The sequence below is a fragment of the Penaeus monodon genome, chromosome 14 (genome assembly GCF_015228065.2).
Source record: "Penaeus monodon isolate SGIC_2016 chromosome 14, NSTDA_Pmon_1, whole genome shotgun sequence".
NCBI classification, from domain to species: Eukaryota; Metazoa; Arthropoda; class Malacostraca; order Decapoda; family Penaeidae; genus Penaeus; species Penaeus monodon.
Window position 1 is genome coordinate 25,268,459 of NC_051399.1, and position 24,328 is coordinate 25,292,786.

The following is a 24,328-nucleotide window of genomic DNA, read 5'->3' on the forward strand; positions in this document are numbered from 1 at the left end:
GGTGGTTGGGCTTGTTTAGGGGGACGGGCGTGTTGGGTTATTGTTATTATTTTTTCATGAAGAGGTGTATGTATACAAAGAGGAGAGAAAAATTCCACCATAACTCGTGGATTCTCTCTCATCTTCACTAAAAATGAGAATCCAAGTTGAGTTACCAATTTCTAAAATGTTCTTTCTACCCTGGCAGGTGCTTTTGGTAGAAGGGCCCTTTGAAGACACGACCGACGCTCCCTCGAAGTCCGCGGACGTCCGCCATCCAGTGGACCTCCATCTCGACTGGGTTCTCGGGAAGATGCCCAAGAAGGTAACGCTTGAGGAAAAATGTTTTTGGTGACTTTAAACATTTTACTGTTTTTTCCCCTCTTTCTCCCTTCCCCCTTTTCATTTTTATCCAACGGCGCTCTTTTGTGTAGTCTGTGAGCTTTTACATCGCATTTCTTTCCACTGCTTCCAGTTTGCACACCATTTTTCCGTGCCCGCTCTTCCACCCAATCCTCTTCCTTCTCCTCCCCACACGAACTTTAAATACGTCATCCCTTTCTTTACACTCTTTTCAGTAATTTATTTATTTTCAGGTCTTCCAATGGACGAAGGAGAGGACGCCGCCCCCACCACTAAACTTGGGAGAGACAGTAGACGTTCGTGAGGCCTTGGAACGTGTGTTGAGGCTCCCCGCCGTAGCCAGCAAGCGCTATCTCACTAATAAGGTAAATTTCGTGGCCTGTTATCGTTTCGGAAAGCTTGGCATGAGCGCGAGAGGTGAATGTGGAAGCCTGTGATTTTCAAAACTCTTGATGTTGGCTTCGATAGAGGCTTAGCGAGATTATTTAATTTTTCAAACCTCCAAATTTGAGAGGTGGAACATTGCATAGAACTTCACGCAATAACTTCTAAAAGTGGACGATGGATCTAACCCCTTTAATCCTTCTGCCTCCAAAAGATAAATATAAATAATTAACATACACCAATAGTCAGCATATCCATAAACCACATTCCACACTTTTCCCACTCCTCCATCCCCACCCCAACACGGGGAACCTCCATAATAAACCTGTAACTGCGTATGATCGACAGGTGGACAGGTCGGTGACAGGTCTCGTGGCACAGCAACAGTGCGTGGGACCTCTCCATACCCCCCTGGCTGACGTTGCTGTCATCGCCTCCTCTTACTTCAGCAAGGTCTGGTTAACTGTCATTCTTGTGTTTTATGATTTGATTGCATTTTCTATTTGATGTCAATTTCGGGGGGGGGGGGAATTATTCGACATTTTTGTCGGTAATTAGAATGTCAATGATTTTTTCTTTAATGATAGCGAGAAGTTGTTTAATTCAAGGGCATTCCTGTCAATTTAACGTCCTATCATAATTACTCCTTACTTTCATTACTCTTCTTGTTACTACTGCATTTATCATTAATACCATCACGATGATTATCAGTTTTGCAATCGTGATACAAGATTCACCGTCCACATCTCTCTCAGGAGGGGGCGGCCACCAGCATCGGCGAGCAACCCCTCAAGGTGCTCGTGGAACCCCGCGCTGGTGCAAGGCTCACGGTTCTCGAGGCGCTGGCCAACCTCGCTGCAGCTCCTGTCTCGCATATTAAGGTTATCGTCGGCTGATTGATTAATGAACTTTATTTCGATGCATCAGATTCATCTTGTTCGTGCGTTTATTGTAAAATTGACGTGTCTTTCTGTATATGAAGCTTTGTGATTTTGTTAGAGGTATTGCCAGTCAGTGGTGTGTTATGTTATAGTTCGTTCTATCCATTCATTTTTATATTCAATTTTACTGTATCTATTTTGTTATTAACACAGACTGTCTTTATTTTCTCAATTACTGTTTGTATTTTACAGGACATAAAATGTTCCGCCAACTGGATGTGGGCGGCCAAGCTCCCGGGAGAGGGGTGGGCGTTGTACGAGGCGTGCGAGGCCATGTGCGAAGTGATGAAGGCTGTGGGCGTGGGCGTGGACGGCGGCAAGGATTCGCTCAGCATGGCAGCGCGAGTCGGCGGCCAGAGAGTCGTTAAGGCGCCCGGGGACCTCGTGGTGTCAGCCTACGCCCCCTGCATTGATGTCACGAAGGTAGACCCGGTTCATTGTGCGAAACCTATTTCCTTGATTTTATATGGAAGTTGTGCCAGGGACTGAAATATATATTGCATGAATTTTTTTAGAAATACCGAACTGATGTTATAAAACGTGAAATCTTAGCACAAGGTAAAAAAAAAAAACAGTTCATAATACATCTGTTGAAATTTCTAACATTCGTATAGAAAGAAAGGGAAAGCTCACAACAAATATAAGAACCTGCAATTCAGGTTCTTGTCTTAGCATTGCTCGTAAGTTCTTTCTCTCCCGAAGGTGCTGACGCCGGACTTGAAGAGCCCAGGCGGTGAGGGCAAAGGGGCGCTGGTGTGGGTGCGGCCCACTCCCGCTCACGCCCGTCTGGCCGGCTCCGCCCTCGCGCAGGTCTACGGGCAGCTGGGGCGCGACTGCCCAGATGTGGACGGCCACGAGATCTCGGCCTTTGTCCAAGCCTTCAAGGTTATCCAGCAGTTGAATCAAGGTGGAAGTCTAGTACCGTGTTATGTCTCGTTCAAAGTATAAAAAAACACTAAGCTCTCAGAATGAATTGATGAATATATAATTTCCTATAATTGAGGTTTCGCTATACTGCTAGACCTAGACAATAGATAGATGAAGCTAGCCTAATAGTTCTTTTCATTACAAGTACACTTCATAGATTGCAAGCCGTTATGTAATTAACTGATGATCATAAGTCCCGCGATGAGCACAACCTCATTAATAACGACCAACACCACTCCTTAGACTACAATACCTATCTAATGAACTAATGAACAAAATTGTGAAATAACACAGTTCACATGATTTTTGCACGATATACCCAACATTTCCTTCACCGACGAACACCTCTCCACAGAAAGCAAAATCCTGGCCATCCACGACATAAGCGACGGTGGCCTGGTGACTTGCCTGCTGGAGATGGCCATAGCCGGGTGGGGAGGCCTTGCTGTTGACCTGCCGCCCGCGCCCGCACCCTCGCCCACGTCGCAGGATAAGGTGCCGCCCACCCTGGCTGCGTTATTCAGCGAGGAAGTCGGGTATATAGGCTATGTGAAATTTGCAGGCTTGGTTTTCGTATTGTCTGTTTCAGCACTACACTACCCACCGAACAAGAAACCTGAACAAAGTAAAAAATAAAGCATAAAAATCGTAATAGAAGATAAGTAAAAAAGATCATTCCGCCTCCAGGTGGGTGTTGGAGGTCGAGGCGTCAGGAGCCAGTAGTGTGGTGCAGAGATTCCAAGCGGCTGGGGTCCCTGGAACGTGCTCTTTGGGGGAGACCTCGGACGCCGGGCCAGGAGCGAAGGTGGGGGAGTAAGAATGGCATTGTTGTTTATATTCTATTTTGTATTGCCTTGTTTGCGTTTGTTTACGAATTGTTTGTTTACACTTTTTGTTTATTTTTTATTTGTTTATTTATCCATTTCTTTATTCGTCATTTTTTCATTTTTTTTGTATCCATTTCATTGTTTATCTATCTCTTTATTTCTTTTCTTTAATTATTTATCTAATAGTTTAGGAAGGTCGGCTAGAGCGCCGTGGAAAGCAGTTCCCTTTTTAGTGTTTGATTTTGCTCCGATTTTCTCCTCTCTTAATACACGTCTGTTTCCTCCTCCGCTGATCTTTGTCATTATTCTTTGCCCTTTAGTTTTTGGTACCCCCCACCCCACCCCAACGTATCCCCTGCACCAACATGAATGTCAACATCAACAACATACCAACGCCATCTTCATCATCCGCCGTTGCCGAGGATTGCATGACTGCCAGTCAGCCACCAGCTACCATTACCCAACCGCCACTTATCCCAACCCCTTTGAACCCAGCCACCAACTTAACCCAGCCACCAACTTAACCCAGCCACCAACTTAACCCAGCCACCAACTTAACCCAACCCCTTTGAACCCAACCCCTTTGAACCCAACCCCTTTGAACCCAACCCAACCCCTTTGAACCCAACCCCTTTGAACCCAACCCCTTTGAACCCAGCCACCAATTTAACCCAACAGTTTAACCCCCATTTAACCCAGCCATAATTCCTTCCCATCCAACCCAGATCACGGTCAAAGTGGACGGCCAAGAGACGGTAAATCTAACCGTCTTGGAAGCATCACGTCTTTGGGAGGAGACCAGTTACCGCCTCGAGACTCGCCAGGCCAACCCCGACTGCGCCAGGGCTGAGTTCGAGGGCGTGGCCACCAGGAGACACCACGCCTACCATGTTCCTTTTACCTATAGGGATTTCGTGATGGGTAAGTGGGTGGTTGAGAGGGAGGGAGCGGGAGAGAGGGGTCAGTGGTTGTGGATTATAGTAGATTAATTATCTGCTCGCTTGTCTGTTAGTACAATTATTTTGTGTTTGTCTTGTCTTGTTATATATTTTTTGTCAAGATACAAATTAAAGAAATAAAACCAAACACGACACAAACAGCTACCACAGCCCGAACCGCAATCATTTCAAAAACAAAACAAAAAAAATCGCAACCCCCTCCCCCTCCCCAGGTCCCAACGCCCTCGCCCCGTACGTGCCCCGCGTCGCTGTCGTGAGGGAGGAAGGCAGCAACGGCGACAGGGAGATGATGTCGGCGCTCCTGCAGGCGGGTTTCCGAGTCGATGACGTCACGATGACCGACCTGGTGGCTGGGGCGGCGCAGCTGGAGGCCTTCAGGGGCGTCGTCTTCCCCGGCGGCTTTAGCTATGCCGGTGAGTGTTCTTGTTGATATTGGTATTGATATTATTATTGTTATAATTATTGATATTATTATTGTTATAGTTATTGATATTATTGTTAATTATTATTGTTGTTTATTGTCATTGTTATTATTATTTGTTATTGTTATTATTTTTTGTTAGTATTATTCTTGTTTGCTATTATTATTGTTGTTTGTTATCATTATTGTTGTTATTATTGTTGTCATTATTGTTGTTGTTGTTTTGTTGCTGTTGTTGTTGTTAATGTCGTTATTTTATTTTTCACTTTTAAGGAGATAGTTTTGTTCATCGTCCGAAGGATGGTTGCCTGCATCCTCCAAGCCTGACCACGAAGTCCCTCCTAATGCCTTACATGCTTCACTGCTTCCCCCACAGACGTCCTAGGATCCGCCGTGGGCTGGGCTGCGGCTATTCGAGGGGGCGAGGGCCTGAGAGCAGCCCTTGAGGCGTGGAGGAACAGAGGCACCAGTTTCTCGCTCGGAGTGTGCAATGGGTGCCAGCTGATGGCGCTCCTCGGCTGGCTGGACCCAACCGAGGAGGAGGGTAAGGGTGTTTGCAGTGGACGTGGCCTTGTCTCATTTACTGTTTTGATTGTTTTCTGAATTATTTTTTAAAAGATTTTCAAGTGATTTTTTATGCATTGTTTTCGAGTTTGATTAGATTGTGTTCAGATGATATTGTTAATTTTCTTTTCTTTAAGAATGTGATCGGTTTTATAAACCTAATTAACCATGTCTGCTTACATCCACTCTCCGGTTCTTTCCTCTGTATTTAGGATGTCTTTATTTCATTATTTTCTTAATACTCTTTATATTATCGCTCTCTGTTGGAAACATTGCCAGCAAAATAGAAATAATTATCATTTCTTCTTAACATCCTTATCCTTCTCTTCTCCTGGGACCTAGATGATAATTTCATGAACAAGTTATCCTTAAAAAAATAATCTTGATTCTTTAAAGTGTTCTGAAACTGTAATCATTTGATTTTAGTCTTTCTTCTTTCCATGTTCTGCATTGTAAAGTATAACCCGGATCTACTAATGGTCTCTTTAAGAATCTTCACTATACCCATTTTTAACCGATACATATCGAATAGGCACCATCACCAATTCATCAGCGTGTTTAAGTCATCACCTAGGCAAATCAACCTTCGCCTTCATTTAAAATTATGATAGATTCCCCTTCAACTGTAAACGATAATATAAGACTAATTCCTTGACATATACATCTCCTCCTCCTTTTGCATGTGAATTGTTTTTTAATATCAGGTTGCCCTTTCTTATAAATAAAAATCTGTTGCTATTCAAGGTCATTAAAGGCCTTAGAATAAATTATATTAAACCCAATTTTAATTCGGTCGTTCTTATGGTTCTTTTGACTTTCCCAGAGACTTCGACGTTGAATAGAATACGTGATCAAGTTTTACTATTTTTGCACCATGAATAAAAAAAACGTATATAAAATTGCAATACGAACAATACTTTGGCAAAAATGGAACCTGATTACAAATAATCTTGTATTTATTAAAGACATTACAGACCTGTTTTTTTTAAACCGAAGTCTGGCCTCTCATTCGCCCGTCCTCCTGCAGACGAGGCGAGTGCGGCTCCCTCCGTCCGCCTCGCCCACAACACGTCCGGCCGCTTCGAGTCCCGCTGGTCTCGGGTGCTGGTGGAGGAGTCGAAGGCCGTCTTGCTTCAGGGAATGGGCGGGGCTAAGATGGGCGTGTGGGTGGCGCATGGGGAAGGTGAGATTTTTTATTGAGATTTTCATGTCGAGAGGAAGGTCGCTGGAGAATGAAATAGATATGTTTATATATTTTGTTTATGTTAAGAGGAGAGTAAACGTGGAGTGTAATGTGTGTATTGAATTGATATATTATATTGACTAGTGTTAAGAAGTTGCTAGAAAGTATAGGTATCATGATTTTGTGGATTTACGTTGTGTACGGGTTGTATCCGGGCAAGGTAAGATATAATTCTAAATTTTGAAGTTGAATTAGATAGAATTGTATTAAATTATGTCTCGGCAATGGGAGAGATAGAAAGTGAAGGTGATATAGAAAATCGGCGAGTATTCTTTTGTCTGCATTATTAAATGCTGACAAAAGCATTTAATATCAAGGGATTGCTTCGAAACTGAATTTTATTGAAAATCGGTTCATTATACCATGTCTTCTTACATCGTACAAAAATATGGCATCTATATTATCTTATGACTGTCTGGCTTTTAACCTAAAGCGCTGTCTCTTTTCAACATACAATCGTTTTCACAAATTTCTTTTCTCAACAATAACAAAAATACCATTACTCTACAAACTACACTCTCCCTTTCTTCAAACTACATTACAGTGCTCACACAAGCTACACTCCATATCCACTACACTGCATAAACTCCTCAAATTATCATGTTCTCTTCCCCAGGCCAGTTCACGTACCGCTCCAAGGACGTCCTTCCGCGACTAGAGAGTGCCGGCTGCGTCGCCCTCCGTTACCTTGACGACAGCGACGGCGTGACGGAGGAGTACCCGATGAACCCCAATGGCTCGCAAGGTGGTGGTGGTTATTGTTATTATTAATAATATTAATATTTTATTGTTGTAGGTATTGTTACTGTTACTGTTGTTACTGTTAGTTGTTATTATTTTATTATTAGTCATTGTTAGTGTACTTGTTGCTGTTATTTTTTCTTGGGGACTTATTGATTTTTTTTTTTATCAACATTATTTTTTAGGGGTAGGGGTATTTTATACATGTAGTTTTTGGTGGGAAGGATTCGTGAGTTCTCTTAACTCCTTTGTGGTGTTAAATAACATTGTTAAAATTCTCCATACTCCATCCAGATTGGCACTGATTAGGAATCCCCATCAGTGTTGCTATGTTAGTCTTAGTAAATATCACTACTAATCTCTATCATTAGTGTTATAATCGTTGCTTTGCATAATTCACATATCACTATACAACATCGCAAATTTAATGCATTGTAGCTACTTCGTTGTATACTTCTATAATCACATACTGTGATAAATATATACTCTGATGCACACACTATATGATTATATAATTCGTTTCTGTAATCATATAATTTATCTAACCGTTATAATCACACTCTCAGGTGGCGTAGCAGGTGTGACCTCCCCTTGCGGACGTCACCTGGCCCTCATGCCCCACCCGGAGCGCTGTGTCGTCACCTGGCAGTGGCCTCACCTAGCGCCCCCTCTGCCCACCAAGCCAGGGGCGCAGGCAAGACTCACCGCGCCCTGGGCCAAGCTCTTCCAGAATGCCTTCGATTGGTGCCTCGAGAATAGGGAGTGATGAGGGAGTGAGGGAAGGATGGGCGAGTGACAGAGTTGAGGAGGAAGAAATGTGGGAGTGAGATTTCGAATGGGGCGTATGGAGGATAAGGGAGTGTGTGAGAGAGAGGGGTGAATGGTAAGAGAGAGATGTATAGTAACTATCCCCTAGATAGATTGTTTTCTGATCTCATGTTTTACTTGAGCGTAAGTAAGGGTAGGCGGTTATATACAATTAGGCCTACAGTTTTCGGTTGGTCAACTATTTACCAGGCAACTGAAAAATGGAACCAACCAACCTAAGTGTGTAGCCACACATCCAAAGCCTGTGAACCGCGTATTCTGTTAGCCAAATGCGTAATTTGGATATGTGAGCGCTTGCCTTAATTCCTGGAGGCTATGAGAGGCTATGGGAAGACAATAAAAGTTCAGAAACGACTGTACTGTTATTTAGTTTATTTCGTCCGTGACTGATAAAAAATATTATATGCCACTTTTTTATCAGGGAATATCTGGAAACCATCATGTCCCACTTTGAAATTTACAGGTATTAGATGCTAAGGAATGCCTATCGTCACAATTTGGACAATGGCATATGCGTTTTCTTTGTGTATATCATCATCTGTGTGGTTATGTATTGAGGAATTTTCAACGTCGCGTATTTCTATAGGCTAAACAATATATTTTTTACGATATCGCAGACTTTATCAATTTTATGTTGATTGCATTATAAAGAATTTGTGGTGTTTTTATTACGATATCACATACTTTCAGACACCAGCCTTTGGTCGACGTCCGCACCACCTTAAGTGTTTTGCTGGCAGACAGCGATGTTATGATCCCTGCACAGTCTCAGTACCGCATGGACTTCTTGGCGCAGTACCACAGCTAGGCACTGGTCATGCCTCGTGGATTCTGCTTGCTCGGGACCTGTGGGCTTACTACCTGGCGAATCTGGGCTTTGTTTACCCGACGCCGACGAATTTGCGCCTTGGTTAGCTTTTCGTAGCACCGAGTCGTCGTCAGTGTCTTCGTGTTGAGGATTGGAGGTGGCAGAAGTAGTTTGCTGGTCTCCTGTCTCTCTGGGCGAGGTCGGGGGCGGCTGGGGATCTAAATTCCAGATCAATTCGGACCCGCCCACCCACACCTCGCCCGAAACTGGAACGAAATACACGCACTCTGTTAACCATACTCCAGTCATCTTTTTTTCTCTCTCCAACACCTAGTCCTTTACTTCGAAGTTTCCCGCGGGAGGATCAGTATTTCAGCACGCGTTGAATTTCCAAAAGTACATCACCAACCTCGTTCCACTTACCGTTGTTAGATCTAAGGTAGCGTGCGAAGAGGGTGAGGTTGGAGGGCAGGGCGAGCTGACCCCCAGAGCCAAGGCAGGCGTCGCGGGCGTGGAGCCAGGGCGTGGGCGTCCGTGTGGTGGCGAGGCATAGTTGGCCCACACGAAGGTAAGGGGAGCGGCACTCTGTTGTTGGTGGGAGATGGTGCAAGATGTGTAAAAGTTAAGTGTACCTCGTTACGATATTGTAATGTAGCTGTTATACTCTTACACATTTTACATTAGTTTTGTATACTCTACTGTAGCTTCGCCATTTAAGAATAAACACTTTCTTGAAAGTACTGTATAACGGCAACTGCACAAAACATTCTATTGAATTAATGAGGAAGTTTGGCACTGCAGACTGTTGTTTGGTAAGATATTACAGAAGTTATAGCGGTGGTGACAAAGTGCAATATTTTTTCTGAATCCATTATTACACAAGTTCAACGTGCTGGTTCAGTGAAGTTGCGAAATGAATATATTCTGCCGCAATACTCACCTTGGTGTGGTGGTGCCCTCGGATGCTTCTGGGTTGTGTGGACGGATTTGACGAGGTCCAGCAGCAGCGCCGTCAGGTTGTTGATCTCGTTGTCTCTCCTGATGAGGCTGTCGGTGAGGCTGAGGATTTCCGCGTGCAGCCTCTCGGACTCGGCGACCTTGGCCTCGAGATTGCCCATCCTGTTTATGGTGGCCACGGTGGCCTCGTCCACGGCCACCATGCGCGAGTCGAGGTCTTCGGGCACGCGGTGAGCCTGTACCTCCTCCTTGACCATCGATCTCAGCAGCGGCAGGTGCTCCTCCAGGTCGAACTGGACGCGACGAAAGCCCGTGTTGTCTTCCTCCGATTTCTCCTCCAGTTTTGCGAGGCGGCTGTTCACGGAGACGAAGTTCGAGGCCATTTGCTGGCTGGCGTCGATGTCGGTTCTCTGCTGCAGGTTGAGGGTCTCCAGCTGCTTGTGGAAGTACTGCACCGAGGACATCATCGTTTCCAGCTTCGTGGCCACTTCCCCCGTGTAGTGCTTGTTGACGAAGTCGATCTGTTTCCACGTGAGGTCGAGTCCCTTGGAGAAGTTGTCCACCATCCGCGAGAACGTCTCCAACCGCTTCTCGATGCTTTCCAGCCTCGCCTCCGTCAGCGTGGCCATGACCTCGTGGTTGCCAAACCACTCGCCGACATTCTGAAGAACCTGCGTGGCCTGCTGCAGTTTCTCGGCGCTCCCGCTCGTCGTTAGCGCCACGCCCCCTGGCTCGCTCTCCCCCAGGCCGCCCAGGATCTCCGTGGCTTCCGGAAGGACCAGGCTAGGGACATGGACCGGGCCGTTGGCAAAGGCGTCCTGCTGAGCCTCCACCTGTACTTGAGGCTCCGTGCTCGAACCGCGAAGGAACTCGTGATACAGCAAGAGGCCCAAGTAAGCCACGAGGATGGCGCTTCTGCAGCTGAGGATTCTCTGCGGCATGGTGGCCGTTTCTCAGTGTTTAGTAGTTTTTCTGATAAGACGATAAAATATCAACGTACGTGATGGGCACCATTTACACTAATGTCTGCTTTTGTAAACTTATTAACTTGCTAAATTAGTTATCTACAAACGTGTTCTGTGTACAACACAAAGCTATTATTTATCAATTGCTAACTGTCATATTGTGTTTGCCACTTCTTTTTCATGAAACCGCCTTACTTTCACTTTTATCAGTTTTTATCGCTATGTGCATCACAAACTTAAAAACTAATAAACAAATTAGATTACGTTTTCCATATAAAGAGAAGTGTGTGTGTGTGTGTGTGTGTGTGTGTGTGTGTGTGTGTGTGTGTGTGTGTGTGTGTGTGTGTGTGTGTGTGTGTGTGTTTGTGTGTGTGTGTGTGTGTATTTGTGTGTGTGTGTGTATTTGTGTGTGTGGTGTGTGTGTATTTGTTGTGTGTGGTGTATTGTGTGTGTGTGTGTGTATTTTGTGTGTGTGTGTGTGTGTATTTTGTTGTGTGTGGTGTGTGTATTTGTGTGTGTGTGTGTGTGTATTTATGTGTGTGTGTGTGTGTGTGTGTGTGTATTTATGTGTGTGTGTGTGTGTGTGTGTGTGTTATGTGTGTGTGTGTGTGTTGTATTTATGGGTTGTGTGTGGGTGGTGTGTATTTATGTGTGTGTGGTGTGTGTTGGTGTGTGTGTAGTTGGTGTATTTGTGGTGTGTGTGTGGTGTGTTTGTGTGTGGGTGTGTGTGTGATTGTGTTGTGTGTGTTATTATGTGTGTGTGTTGTGGTGTGTGTGGTATTATGTGTTTGTTGTGTGTGTATATGTGTGTTGGTTGGATAGGTGTTGTGGAGTGGGTGGTGGTTGGTGTGTGATTATGTTTTTTTGTGTATTATGTGGTAGGCAACAGAGTGAACGGTAATTATGGTCAGGATGTGTCGGCTGTATAAAAAAAAATATGGCTGCGCGTTCGATGTGTGTAGCTTTCCCGCTCTTTTTGTAGTATACCCCACAAGAAAACGTTGAAAATCAGGAATGATGTGCAGATCTCGGTTTACTTGTAGATTGATTGAGTAAATATATATGAATAGATAGATCATTATATAAAGGAAACCGTCACAATAAGATCTGAAATTGAATGGAATGTTTCTTCATCAGACAAGATTATATAGTGGTAGAGAGACAAGAACAGGAGCTGAACCAGGTCACAGGAAGGGGTCAAGGATAGAGAGTCGGAAAAACCTTTGCTTAATAATGGCGGTTTAAAGGCACCCAAGCCCAGTTAACCAGCACTTCGGTTGAAATGAGGCAATCTGCTAATCAACAGAGCTTCTAACATTTTTTTTATATAGCATAAATACCAGAATGTAGAAATAGGATAAATTTCAATTCGTTTTAATTACGAATTTATCATCAAGAGACGGCTTGTATGGCACAGTCAGTTTACTGTCACTTTGTGTGTTGCGACCATGAATATAAACGATTTCCCAGATGAATGCCTGGTTTAAACATGAATAAAAATGGGGATATCCTACTTTAGTGAACAAGTCAAAAATGCCTAACTGGGTGATGGATTTGCTATCATAAATCCTACATACCCTAAGAAACATTGACAAGATTTCTTAAGCTGTGGGAGATGGCCAAGGGTCGTGGACAGTGTCGTGTCAAGCTTCGAACTGAACTGGATCTTCTAGACGTGTCGTTAGTTACCTTTCAGCTTGGCATCACGCGTTTTCTTCCGCACAGAGGCGTTGGTTCAATCCTGTACCAACTTGGGCCGCTAGCCTTGCTCGGGGACATGGCCGCCGTCAGCCCTAATGTTAGGGCCATGGATGGGGTGATGGAATGAATAACATTGTTACAATCTCACAGTATGTATGGAGGACATAGGTTCTCCATACATACAAGCCTGGCCTAATCTCATTGACCTAATAAAATAAAGGATAGAAATAAAGAAATAAAGGATAGAAATGTCGCCCAGTGATAGAAGAAATGGATATGGTGATGCCATGATACTACTGAAGGTGCAGTGACTAATGATGTGACTGTGTGACAATGGCATCTTGGCAGGCATCACTGATCAGTGGTGATGGATGCAAGTGGCAAACAAACCTTCAAGGTAATGTTTGAGTGCATATGTTTAAAAAATTCTGGGAGGCTGTGATGATAGTGTGACCTTGAGATATAAGTGAGATTTATAAATGCAGGGGGAATGTATTGTTTGTTTTGTGAGAGAAGGAACAATATACTAAGCACTGGTCCTAGCTATATTTATTGATAATGAGACAACAGTTTCGAAGAGGGAAGGGAGAAGAGTGGGTATAAAAGAGAGAGGACAGGCAATCCGGTAACAGGGGGCAGATACACAGACACATACAGACAAGACAAACGGAAGCGAATGGAGGTAAGTCAGGTCAGAGGATCAGGTGGACTATGCGCAGGATGGCTGGCAAAGGGAGCAGGCAGAGGATGTGGGAAGCAAGGAGATTATCGGCAGGAGAAAAGCCGCAGTTCATGTTGAAATTAGACAGCAGCTTGATTAAGGAGGATTCCACCAGACAATGTGTGGCGCTGATGGCCTGTGTCCCACTGATGGCAGAGTAGGGCATTGTTGTTGTGTCCCCTGGATACAGCATATTTATGTTGAGACAGACTCTTGGTGAAACTGTCGCTTGTCTCACCAAAGTACTGCTTAACACAGGAGGCACAAGGAACAGCATGAGTGACCACCTTTGAGGTAGAGGGAGGGCTGGTCTGGAGCAGGTTGCGATGAAGTGTGTTCACCTGGTGAAAGATCAGCCTACAGTGGAGAGAGAGATGTCAGTGTAGGGTGGACTGAGGACGAGCAGATGAGGAGTCTCTTTAAGAGAGTTGTGGTAGAAGGTACGCCGCGCTCTGGATAACGCGACGTCGAGAACGTGTCGAGAGTAGCCCAGTCTGGAGAATGAACGATGAAGAAAATCAGTCACTCCATCTAGGTGAAGGACCAGGGAAACCGCAAGATGGCCACACCTCTTTTCACATGAAGGGAATGGTACGAGAAGTGTTTGTTCATACCACTATTCATGGGTTTCATGTATATAGAGAAGTGGTCAGCAGAGCGATGAACAAGGTAGGGAGCTTATTATCAGCCTCCCATTCCACCTTGCAACGTATGGAAGGAGAAAGCGAGAGCGAAAGAGAGAGCGCTGTATCAGGAAATCTGGGAACAAGGCAGAGATATCTTCAACAGATCTCGGCCAATCTGAAGGACAAATGGAGATGGAAGGGAGAAGTTCACCCACAGTACTCTGTGAACAGGTTGCCAGAACAGGAGAGAGAATGGAGAGCCCATGGCAACACCAATTGTCTGAGTAGAAGCAACCCTGAAAGTAAAAGGAATTAGATTCCACACAAACGCATCAGCTGGAGGAACATGTCGGTGAGCAGAGGGAGACAAGGATCCTTTATGAGGAGCAACCTCTGGAGGAAAGCGAAGACGTCATCAAGCGGAACCTTGGTGAACAGGAAGTCGACATCCAAACTCATCATGGTTGCCGGGGAGATATTACGGACACGAGAGATGAAGTCTTGAGAGTGGTGAAGGTGAGCAGGAAAGAAGGTGCCAAGAAGAGGAGTGAGAGACTTCATCAGCCAGGCAGCAAGAGGGTGCATCACAGAACCCCTGGAGGCAATGATGGGGTGCAGAGGCATGCCTGACGTTTGGGTTTTAAGTAACCCATAGAAATGAGGGAGATGATTGTTGATGACCTTGAACTTCTTGTAGAGATTCGACTCCGGAAAACAAGCTGCTAACTCTTTCAGGCGACGGTGGAAGGTAGCAGCAATGGGTTCTCGGGGGTCACTGGTCAGGGAGACAGGCGGTGGTGTCATCCAAAGGTCCCAGGCCTTTTGCAGATGGGAGACATATTCGAGGTCCACCACTGAGTTACCCTTGTCAGATGGCAAAATGATGACATCCTTGCTGTGCAGGCTCTTGAAGGGCCTCACAGTAACGCCTGGGAATGGAAAGGTTGGAGGAGGGACTCAAGGGCCGGGATGAAAGCACCACAAAGGAGAGACACATCAGGAAAGGAGTTTCTATGAGTAGAGATGAAACAGTCGAAGGATGAAATAATGTCGATGAGGTGAGGGCGCAGAGCAAAGGAAAGACCAAAGCCAAGTTGTTGCTGGTGAGTGGGCAAGGACAGGGAAGATAGGTTGGTAACAGCATCAGTGAGGGAGAAGCGGGACCAAGGACTGCGGGCAGTAAGGCTGGAGAGTTTTTGGAAGAGAGAATGGCCGTGGGTGGTGGAGAGAGACCGGGAAGAATCATGGGCAACGTCGGCTGTGAGCTGGAAGACATGTATGGGGACCCGCTCTTTCAAGAAGTCCGAACGTACTCGCGAATGATAAAAGGCATGTTTGACATCCCTCCTACCAGCGTGGATACGTTCAAGGAGGAGAGAATGTGCATAGTCCGGAAAAGATCCTTCCTCTGAATGTTTCAGTAGATTAGAGATCGAGGAAGGGAGCACCTGCTGCTCGCGGCAGTCTCGGAGGAAACGAAGTTGGTTCTTCCGTCGGTCCGTGGCGATAACAGAAGCCTCATAAGCATGAAAGGCAAGTACCATGTCATGGAAGGAGGCAAACAGGAACAAGAGAAGATTTCTTTTAACCGTGGGGTCCATAATGAAAGGTTAAAACACTCTGCCGTGTCGATATGTAGAAAAAAACAATGCACAAACTATATTTATTGATGATGAATCAGCTGGAGAAAGACGTCAGTGGGCAATGGGAGAGGATGTCATCAAGGGTCTGGAACATTAGTGAACAGGTAGTCAACATCGAAGCTCATCATGGTTGCAGACACGAGTGATGAAGTCTTGAGTGTCCCAGGTGAGCTCGAGAGAAGTTGCCAAGTAGAGAAGTAACAGACTGTTAGCCAGGACGCAAAAGGGTAAGTCACAGATCCCCTGATGTTGATGGGGGCACAGAGGCACGTCCTGGTTGTGGGTTACCCATTGAAATGAGGGAGGCAAGGGATGATCTTTTAGAACCCAGTTTGAATATGAAACCGTGAAGTGAAGTTTAAGAACCATTAAATACTGTACAGTAAATTGAAACTAGTTTCAGCGATTTGATATTACATAAAGTGTCAGCGTGTATATCACATAATTTGAGGAAATTTCTTCGCCATAAAGAGTGTGTGGATAGTAGTTTATCATCAATTAGTGTTCGTAGATCAAAAATAGAGCCATAAACAAAATACAATCACAAGTTAGTTATTTATTTCATCTTGAATTTTTCTTTTTTTGCGTCCTTTAGACACTTGTTAGACTGTGCATAGTCATACAAAAATATGAAGTCAGAATCCAAAGTTTTCAGAAATAAGTTAATTATAATGAAAAAATAAAAACTGTCACTTTAAAAATTCCCCAAAAAGTGGTTACACATATACTGTATTTATAGCTGTTTCATTAATAACAAACGCACGTTGTAGTTGCGTAATCCTTCGAGTATCTTTCTCCCAATTATAGTGCAGCTATGACGTTGAAGTAGTAAATAATCAAGTTTATAAATATGTGCTGCATATGAATTGAATTTTAAAAATGAATTTGTGAAGTTTCCATAACGTTTATGACATTATTTAAATTACTGTTTTATTTCAAATCACAGAACACTGCTGCGGTACGCTGGAGGGTCTTGCGTAATGATTCGTTGAGAGGAAGGATTAGGAGGCGTATTTTGATAAGTCCCACTATCATTTAAAAGGAGATAAGTCTTAACATGCATAATCTAATCTCTGCAAGACTAACAGTCGCAACGTATAGGTTAAGTTGGGTACATTTGAGCGAGGCAATGGTCATTGTAAAAAGTCCAATAAGAAATTTTTCAGGGTATCTAACAATTTTTTGCTAGTGTCCAGGAAGTGTATGTCCGACCAGCGTTTTCATTTATGATTTCTTTAAGACATTGATGCTTGAAATATAATCTAAACATCAAGAGGGTGCTGGTTAATAGAATTTGTAATGAATTTCGAGAAAAGATCGTGCCAGGAGAATGTCAATAGCAGTGGGGTCTTAATTTGTTTATTACCACGTTACCTTTAGGTTTAATAAGGCACACACACACTTCCCCCTTCTTCCGTTGATTTTTGAGAGGGGGGGGGGGTTAGATGAAGTAAAGAGACGTGGGAAAACAGCAATACAATTTATAGTGAATTAATGGCTGCCCCCCCGCCATCCCTTGCTAGTTGCGGTGGGGGGCTTAGGAGGCGGAGACTGAAGCCCAGTGTTGGGGATCACCCCTGCCTTTGAGCCCAGCCCTCTCCTCAACTAATTTTGCATGGACTTTTCTTCCCATTTTCCCCTTTCCCTCTTTCCCCCAACACTTTATCATATTGCTAAACCTGGGGGCTTCGCCTCCAAGCCCCACCCTATCGCTATATGACCTTAGATGTTGACGCGGCAGAAATTTTCCAATAAACAAATAAATAATGGCTGCTTGTCTTTAGGTAACATATAATAGCAGAGATAAAATAGCAGTCACAGCTTAAGAAAAGTGAAAGAAGTGCAATGATTGCTATGGGTATGTGGAGGTGACAAGTAGTGTACAAGTCCAGGACGAATTAACTCCTCCCTACTCCGTGTGTGTTAACCCCCCTCCCCAGATAATCAAGAAATAAATAATGAACAAGTAAATCAAAATATAGATATAACAGACTTCAGAAAAAAACGATGGTAGATAAGGATTTTAATTGATTATCTTTATGAAATTATTAGAACTGTTAGTTCACAAAAGTCATCGAAATTTTGATATTTGCAATTGAGATAAAGAACTGAACGCTTCTTTTTGGAAAAATTAATGTGGCATTGAGAGGAATGTTCGGAATAAATATTTTAATTTCAAATGCAGGCAAATTAGATTTTTTTCCACTGAAACTCCTTGTTCGAGAAAAAACTAAATAAATTGATAGCCGGTTAGCCATGCTACTAAATGACGCATGATTACCAAACGATATAATGAAGTTCAGAGAGAATACCATCTTCTTTAGTGACATAAATTCTGTAGAATTAGTGAATGGAGAACCAGTCTTGAAACGATTGAAAAAAAACGATCAAAAGGATTCGGGTACGGCTTACTGTAGAAATAGCTAAGTATAAACGATCGAACACTACTAAGGAGAAAAAAGGAAAGGCGCTCCTGCAGTCATACCTGGTGTTACGTTCCTTTCGCTGTACGCCGCTGTTTATCATTACTTACTTTACGTCTGAATGTAGCGAAAGCTGTTCACCCACACCACGGCACTTGAGATCTTAGATGTGGAGGATAAACACAAATAGATAGATTAAAGAATTATGATGTATCATTGTCACCACGAACATCGTGTTCGTTATCTTTTTATTTACCAAATCACTTTTTTTATCTTAAATAATGCTAGTTACATTTCATACAGAAATATAAGCGAATTTAACAGTCGCCAAAAGCATGTGCTTGCATCATACATTCACCATCACTACACAACTACACAATAACCTTGCCCACAATATGTAATCTATTTCGGTTAGCAACCGTGTTCATGTTGCTATATGGTCGCGATGCTTACATAATTTCGTACAATCATTGTGTATCTCGGCGACAGCACGCGCAGCAAACTACGAGTTCTGATTTTGCATAATTAATCACCATATCACCGCCACGTTTTACTTCGTTGCTATAACCACAACAACGCCAACGCATGTAAACCTCTCCTACAAATATCACACCTAAGGCTACAACCACAACCACAACCACAGCTACCACAGCGACGACTGCCACCACCACTACCACTACCACCACTGAATGTCGTGTCCCAGAGAACGACAGAGTGCACTTGTCAGTACATCTTACTCCCACACTTTATCACAAGGGTCATAACGCACCCGTTGCCCCCTATCACCTCTACTCGGCATTGCCAGGAGGGTACTGCCGCCTCTCCTCTTTCCCTCTTTTCTCCTCAGTCTAAAGGACTTGATTAAGACTTTGCTCCTTCTTTCTCGGCGTCTTCGTGGTCGTCGTCGTCATCGATATCTTTGTTGCCCTCCTTGGTCGTTGTCTTCCCTCCCTCCCTTTCCGTCCATTCCTCCCTCCCTCCTTCCTTCTCTCTCCCTCCCTCCTTTCTTCTCGCTCCTTCCTTCCTTCTCATTCCCTCACTTCTCCCTTCCTACCTTCTCTCACTTCTCCCTCTCACTCCCTACTCCCTCCCTCTCACTCCCTCACTTCTCCCTCTCACTCCCTTCCCACCTCTTCTCCCTCTCCTCCTCACTCCCTTCCTACTCCTTCCCCTCTCCCTCTCACTCCTTCCTACCTTCCTTCCTCCTCTCTCCTCTTCTCTCTCCCTTCCTACCTTCTCCTCCTCCCTCTCACTCCCTTCCCACCTTCTCCTCCTCCCTCTCACTCCCTTCCTACCTTCTCCTCCTCCCTCTCACTCCCTTCCTACCTCCTTCTCCCTCTCCCTCTCACTCCCTTCCTACCTCCTTCTCCCTCTCCCTCTCACTCCCTTCCTACCTCCTTCTCCTTCTCCCTCTCACTCCCTACCTTCTCCACCTCCCTCTCACTCCCTTCCTACCTTCTCCTTCTCCCTCTCACTCCCTTCCTACCTTCTTCTCCCTCTCACTCCCTTCCTACCTTCTCCTCCTCCCTCTCACTCCCTTCCTACCTCCTCGGCAGCTTCAGCCTTTTCCTCTCGTCTCGACGCCTTTCCCGATATGCTGGCTGGGTTCCGTCGCCGCTTTTGCAGATGGGTGAAAGGAACTACGTAGGACTTTTGAATAGGGCGTTAGTACCTCGGGGTTTTAGTTTTGTTCCTGTTTCTGAAGGGCTGATAAGGGTAGTGTAGGATGTGGTTTGTACTGTTTGTGTATAATGTATTAAGCACTAAGATTACATTGTGCACTGTGTATATGTACGTGTCTCCTCCTTGCGTACTCTTTGGTTGTTTACGACATGCCCATTACTATTTATATGTGCTATCTGTGACACACGCAAGATTGTTAGAGTATATACGGTACTGTTCATACGAACGGTTTGCCGGCCATGTTTTACAATTTTGAGGTATTATTTATTACTGTAAACCAGCTGTATTATCATGGAGGGCTGTTATTATGCATCTGAATGTGCTGATTTCGTCAGCTTACTTGACATCTTCCTCCGTTTTTTTTATATGACTTGATTACGTAACTGTTGCCCATTATCCCCACATTGCCCCACGCACGTAACTGTTTATATTGGTATTAATATCAATCCCTCTCCCTTCATCTTTTCCTCACTTCAATTTCCAGTGTGTACTCGGCACAAGATGCATTCGTGATGCACGTGGTGCCCATGAATTAGTTCAATTAGTTCGTCTTGCACGCCCAGTGAAGAGTTACGCGCCGCTGGGGTGTCCGGTTTCCGTATTGTGTTGCTTTCTTGGAAACGTGAACGATTTTTTCTGTTAATTCGTTTTGGGGAGACGCTGTGGTGGTGATATGACTAACACACGATTTAGTTTCGTTGCTTTTTGTTTATTTTCCTTTTGTTTTTATATAAAACTCGTAATGATTTCTCGTAATAAGTAAAACCTTTGACACATTGGGGTGTCACCACGTAAGGCTCAGTGAAGGCAGACAGATGACGTCCACAAAGAGAACACAATATTAGACCTTGAAGAACGTACACAAAACGACTAATATCGCCTGCTCCGTTGGTGTTGGTTAGGTCTATTGCTTGACGCACTAGATGTACTCGCACTATCTCCGTCTCGCGCGTGTGTACTGATGTCTGTTTTTGTGCATTTGTTGTGTGTGAATAACATGAAGCTAAATAACATTGCTTAGTAGGGATGTGGGAGGGGTTCGGTGCAAGCAGTGAAATGACACTATTATGGGTGTAGGAATAACTGTATGTGTTCGTGATAAAGAACGTGTAGTTGGTTATTTTAGAGCCGTTTGCCAATTTTCAAGGACGCGTCTCACTGATTTGAAAATAGTCAATCTGCCTGTCCCGTTTATGTCTATATCGATCTTGCATTTAGAGTAAATTTTCTAAAATGCTGCATTTTCGTTAAAAGAAAAATAACTAAATAAAAAACGACTTTTGTCATTTCTCGAAGACGGTATTTTATATAATAAATTATAAATATAAAAACAAAGATGTTAGTGCTTCCCTTTGAATGATACTAAAAAAGGAAACAATAGAGATAATTTCGGTGCCAGAATGATAGATGCTTACAGTATATTACATCATTATGTTGTTATATAGTGTAAACAGACTTAATTCTGTTCAAGCCAAAATGTTGATGGCTCTAGGCCAGAATGTTGATGGCTCTAGGCCAGAATGTTGATGGCTCTAGGCCAGAATGTTGATGGCTCTAGGCCAGAATGTTGATGGCTCTAGGCCAGAATGTTGATGGCTCTAGGCCAGAATGTTGATGGCTATCACTTTGGCTACAGTGGTCAAGAACGTGTATTCCAACAAAAACACCATTGACTGTTTTCAACTTCTTACTAATCCGCTGGCATATCTTCCTGCTCGTTGGTCCTTTCCTGCCTGCAAGATGGTGCTCCCTGTTAATGGATATCTTGTGCTATTCCGATTGCAATTTTGAAGCCAGCAACAGCAAATCGGGTGTACAGGGAAATTGTGGGCGAAGCTGCAGTGTCGTCCTTCGAGATAGTTATTAGTCTGCAGAAGGTCTTGCCTTTTTTGTCATGTTACACTGGATGTATGGGAACTGCCCTGGAATGTGCACTTGTTGTTCATTCGCTGCCCTACGTGTGTGTCTTGGATATACTGGATGTGAACTTCTAGATATCATTCCACCTCGGATCTTTAGTGCATTGATTATGGCCATGCCCTAGGGATAGCCAAGACAGTAGCTGCTGCTTTATCAAAATCTGGCTTGCTTGAGGCAATATTGTATCATCAGGAATGGTATTAAGCACTTCGTCAAACACTAGTGTACAACTCTTGACTTTTACCAGGTAGAAAAGCCTAAACACATTAGCTGAACACATCACTGTGGTATGCTTGGAGACAATACAGTTGCACACATTCAACTACTATGAAAATCCTGTCGGCGAGCCAATGCTATGCACATACCAGGAACAGCAAAGGTCTCGATCAGCAGTGAAGAAAGCCACTCCCTCGGCTCCTTACAGAAGAGGCTTACCTGTGGTGCTCCCTGACATCCACATGCTGCTGCGCCCGTCTTTAGCATTTCTACCGTCGGCTGGAGATTTGCCCAGCCGATTTCCATTCGGGCAATGAAGTGTGCAAAAGTTAAATGTCTTTTAGATCTTATTATCATCAGTGTCACTGTAATTATTTCTTGTGAAGATAATTAAACGTGTATTTTTGTCACTATTGCATTAGTGACCATGTTGTGTAGTTTTAGACACTCGGCCTAATTGATTGTTGCAATGGGACGTAGGATGTAAAGAGGTTAGCAAACGATCGCTATTCATGAGAGATCCTTTCATTTACCCAAGTCATGTACTCATTTATTTTAGCCTTGTGCTTGCTAAATCCGTCTACGTTCAGTCCTTGACCGGCAAATCTTGACTCCCCGGGAGGCAAGTAGTTCAACAATCTCGCCTGTATGTGGTATTAATTATATATGAAAATAATTTGACGAACACCGTAATTTATGTGCGAGTTATAGTTGTTTTATGAATAAAGTTGGAATGTTACAAATGTGTGAGTCGTGCTACTGTTGAGTTTTCTTGATAAAACATTTTAAATAATATTTCGTAGTGCATTATAGACCATTATTACAGTGGTGAGATATTTGTTGGTTTTACATTAACAAGAATGCATTTCTAGTCGACTATTAATACAGAAAACGGGAATGTCTCAGTTTGATGATAAACTCTAGTAAATTGCACAAACTCGTTACTTGGATCTTTACTTCAATCCCAGTTTTTGTTTTAATGCGTAGGATGCTAAGCTAGCGCATATTACGCATATATGGTTGGTTGCTAGGGTGTGAGAAAGGAGTAGGGTGGAAATGGTGGTATTTGTGTTTGTGCAGTGTTGGTTTTATTAGCTGTTTAATTTGTCTCTGAAGGTTGCAAGTTCCTGTTTCTGTGATGTATTGAGGTAGCCTGTTCCAGTCGTGGGACGAATGAGTACTTGCAAGTCACTGTTGGTGTGATATGTAACAAACTTGCTGTTGTGTATATGCTGCTTGTAGGTATTTTTGTTTGTTAATGCTCTTGTAAATGATAATGATGATAATAATAATCGGTTTATTGATTTTCATGCAGCCAGAAGCTGAAAATATACAATGAAGTACAGATAAAAAGACAAACTATATATAAATAGACATATAAACAACACACAACAAAGTAAACTAACAATCTGTAACAACAAAAGCCAAGTACAAAATCAGGTGAGCTAGGATCTGGACTAGTAAATATGGACTAGTGTTCGTTGATGAATCGGACTAGAGTCGGTGGTAGCGGTCAGTGCGGGCCCTGATGGGCACCAGTTTGCTGGCGGCGCGTAGGCCCCGGCGAGGCGGGGGGCAGCAGGTCATGGTGGGGTGGATGGCACAGCAATTTTAGGCCAAACTGCTGGAGTGAGATTGTGTAGTGAGTGGCGAGGGAGGTGAGGCCTAGGGCAGCCAAGGCGCTGTCATAGCTGGTATAGACAGGGCCGAGAATGATCTTGGCTGCCCTTTTCTGCACCCTCTGAAAGTTCTAGCAGCTGGGTGGTGGTGAGGGAGGGGGACCAGGCGGGGGAGGCGTAGGTCAATTAAGGGAGGATGAATAGCCTGTAGATATTCTGAAGCTCTGGGAGTGGAACGCCAAGGGACTTGAGGCGACGCAGCATGTAAAGCCTGTACGAGGCAGACTTCACGACGTCTTTGACGTGCTGCGTCCAGGAGAGCTTATCGTCCGACGGTGACGCCGAGCAGCTTGGTGGAACGGACTACGTCGAGTGGTCGTCCAGCGTGAGGATGGGCGAGGGGGCGGGGTTGGTGGAGAAGTCGAACTGCATCACGACTGACTTCTGGCGATTGATGGTGACGTGATTTGCGGTGCTCCAGGAGAGGAGGTTGTCGAGGGCGCGCCGGTTGGCGGAGTAGTCAGCAGGAATTGTCAATGGCGGCGGCGATGGTCGAGTCATTCACGTATTTCCAACGATACTCGGTGTCCAGGAGCACGTCGTTAATCATGATGAGGAAGCACAGGGGGGCCATTCTAGTCCCCTGGGGGACTCTGCACGTGAGCGGCAGAAGGCTGGAAACTGACCCTGCACGCGCAAGGCCTGTTGCCTGTTGTAGAGAAAGTCTGCCAGCCAGGGGATGAGGCACTCCCTGATTCCCGTGGAAGCTGCTGCTTTTGAGATGACCATAGTGTGGTCCACCAGGTCGAAAGCTTTCTTGAAATCTATGAAGATACTGGTGACGGAGGATTTGTGCTTGTCGAGGTGGG

The 24,328-nt window shown here is 44.4% G+C and overlaps 2 protein-coding genes across 3 annotated transcripts in view; one reads left to right on the forward strand and one right to left on the reverse strand.

Annotated features, from left to right (window-relative positions):
• LOC119581012 (phosphoribosylformylglycinamidine synthase-like) overlaps positions 1 to 8,532 on the forward strand; it is a 40,110-nt gene extending 31,578 nt beyond the window's left edge. Inside the window, 15 exon segments of the mRNA XM_037929278.1 lie at position 1; positions 188 to 304; positions 576 to 707; positions 1,075 to 1,179; positions 1,482 to 1,607; positions 1,860 to 2,090; positions 2,370 to 2,574; positions 2,950 to 3,130; positions 3,282 to 3,399; positions 4,147 to 4,342; positions 4,593 to 4,793; positions 5,178 to 5,345; positions 6,393 to 6,548; positions 7,225 to 7,353; positions 7,916 to 8,532. The exon segment at position 1 is cut by the window's left edge and continues 223 nt beyond it. Of these exon segments, the coding sequence (XP_037785206.1) occupies position 1; positions 188 to 304; positions 576 to 707; positions 1,075 to 1,179; positions 1,482 to 1,607; positions 1,860 to 2,090; positions 2,370 to 2,574; positions 2,950 to 3,130; positions 3,282 to 3,399; positions 4,147 to 4,342; positions 4,593 to 4,793; positions 5,178 to 5,345; positions 6,393 to 6,548; positions 7,225 to 7,353; positions 7,916 to 8,115 (2,266 nt within the window). The 3' untranslated portion in view covers positions 8,116 to 8,532.
• LOC119581011 lies at positions 8,530 to 11,145 on the reverse strand. Of its 2 annotated transcripts, XM_037929277.1 has the most exons (4): positions 9,926 to 11,143; positions 9,409 to 9,570; positions 9,078 to 9,251; positions 8,530 to 9,047 (listed from the first exon to the last, which is right to left on the reverse strand). In XM_037929277.1, the coding sequence occupies exons 1-4, from the start codon at positions 10,881 to 10,883 to the stop codon at positions 8,899 to 8,901; spliced, it is 1,443 nt and encodes a 480-aa protein (XP_037785205.1). In that variant the 5' UTR covers positions 10,884 to 11,143; the 3' UTR covers positions 8,530 to 8,898. The 2 variants fall into 2 exon arrangements, with proteins under 2 accessions (XP_037785205.1, XP_037785203.1); XM_037929275.1 differs by having other exon boundaries at positions 8,530 to 9,251; positions 9,926 to 11,145.
• Between the last annotated feature and the right edge of the window lie 13,183 nt (positions 11,146 to 24,328).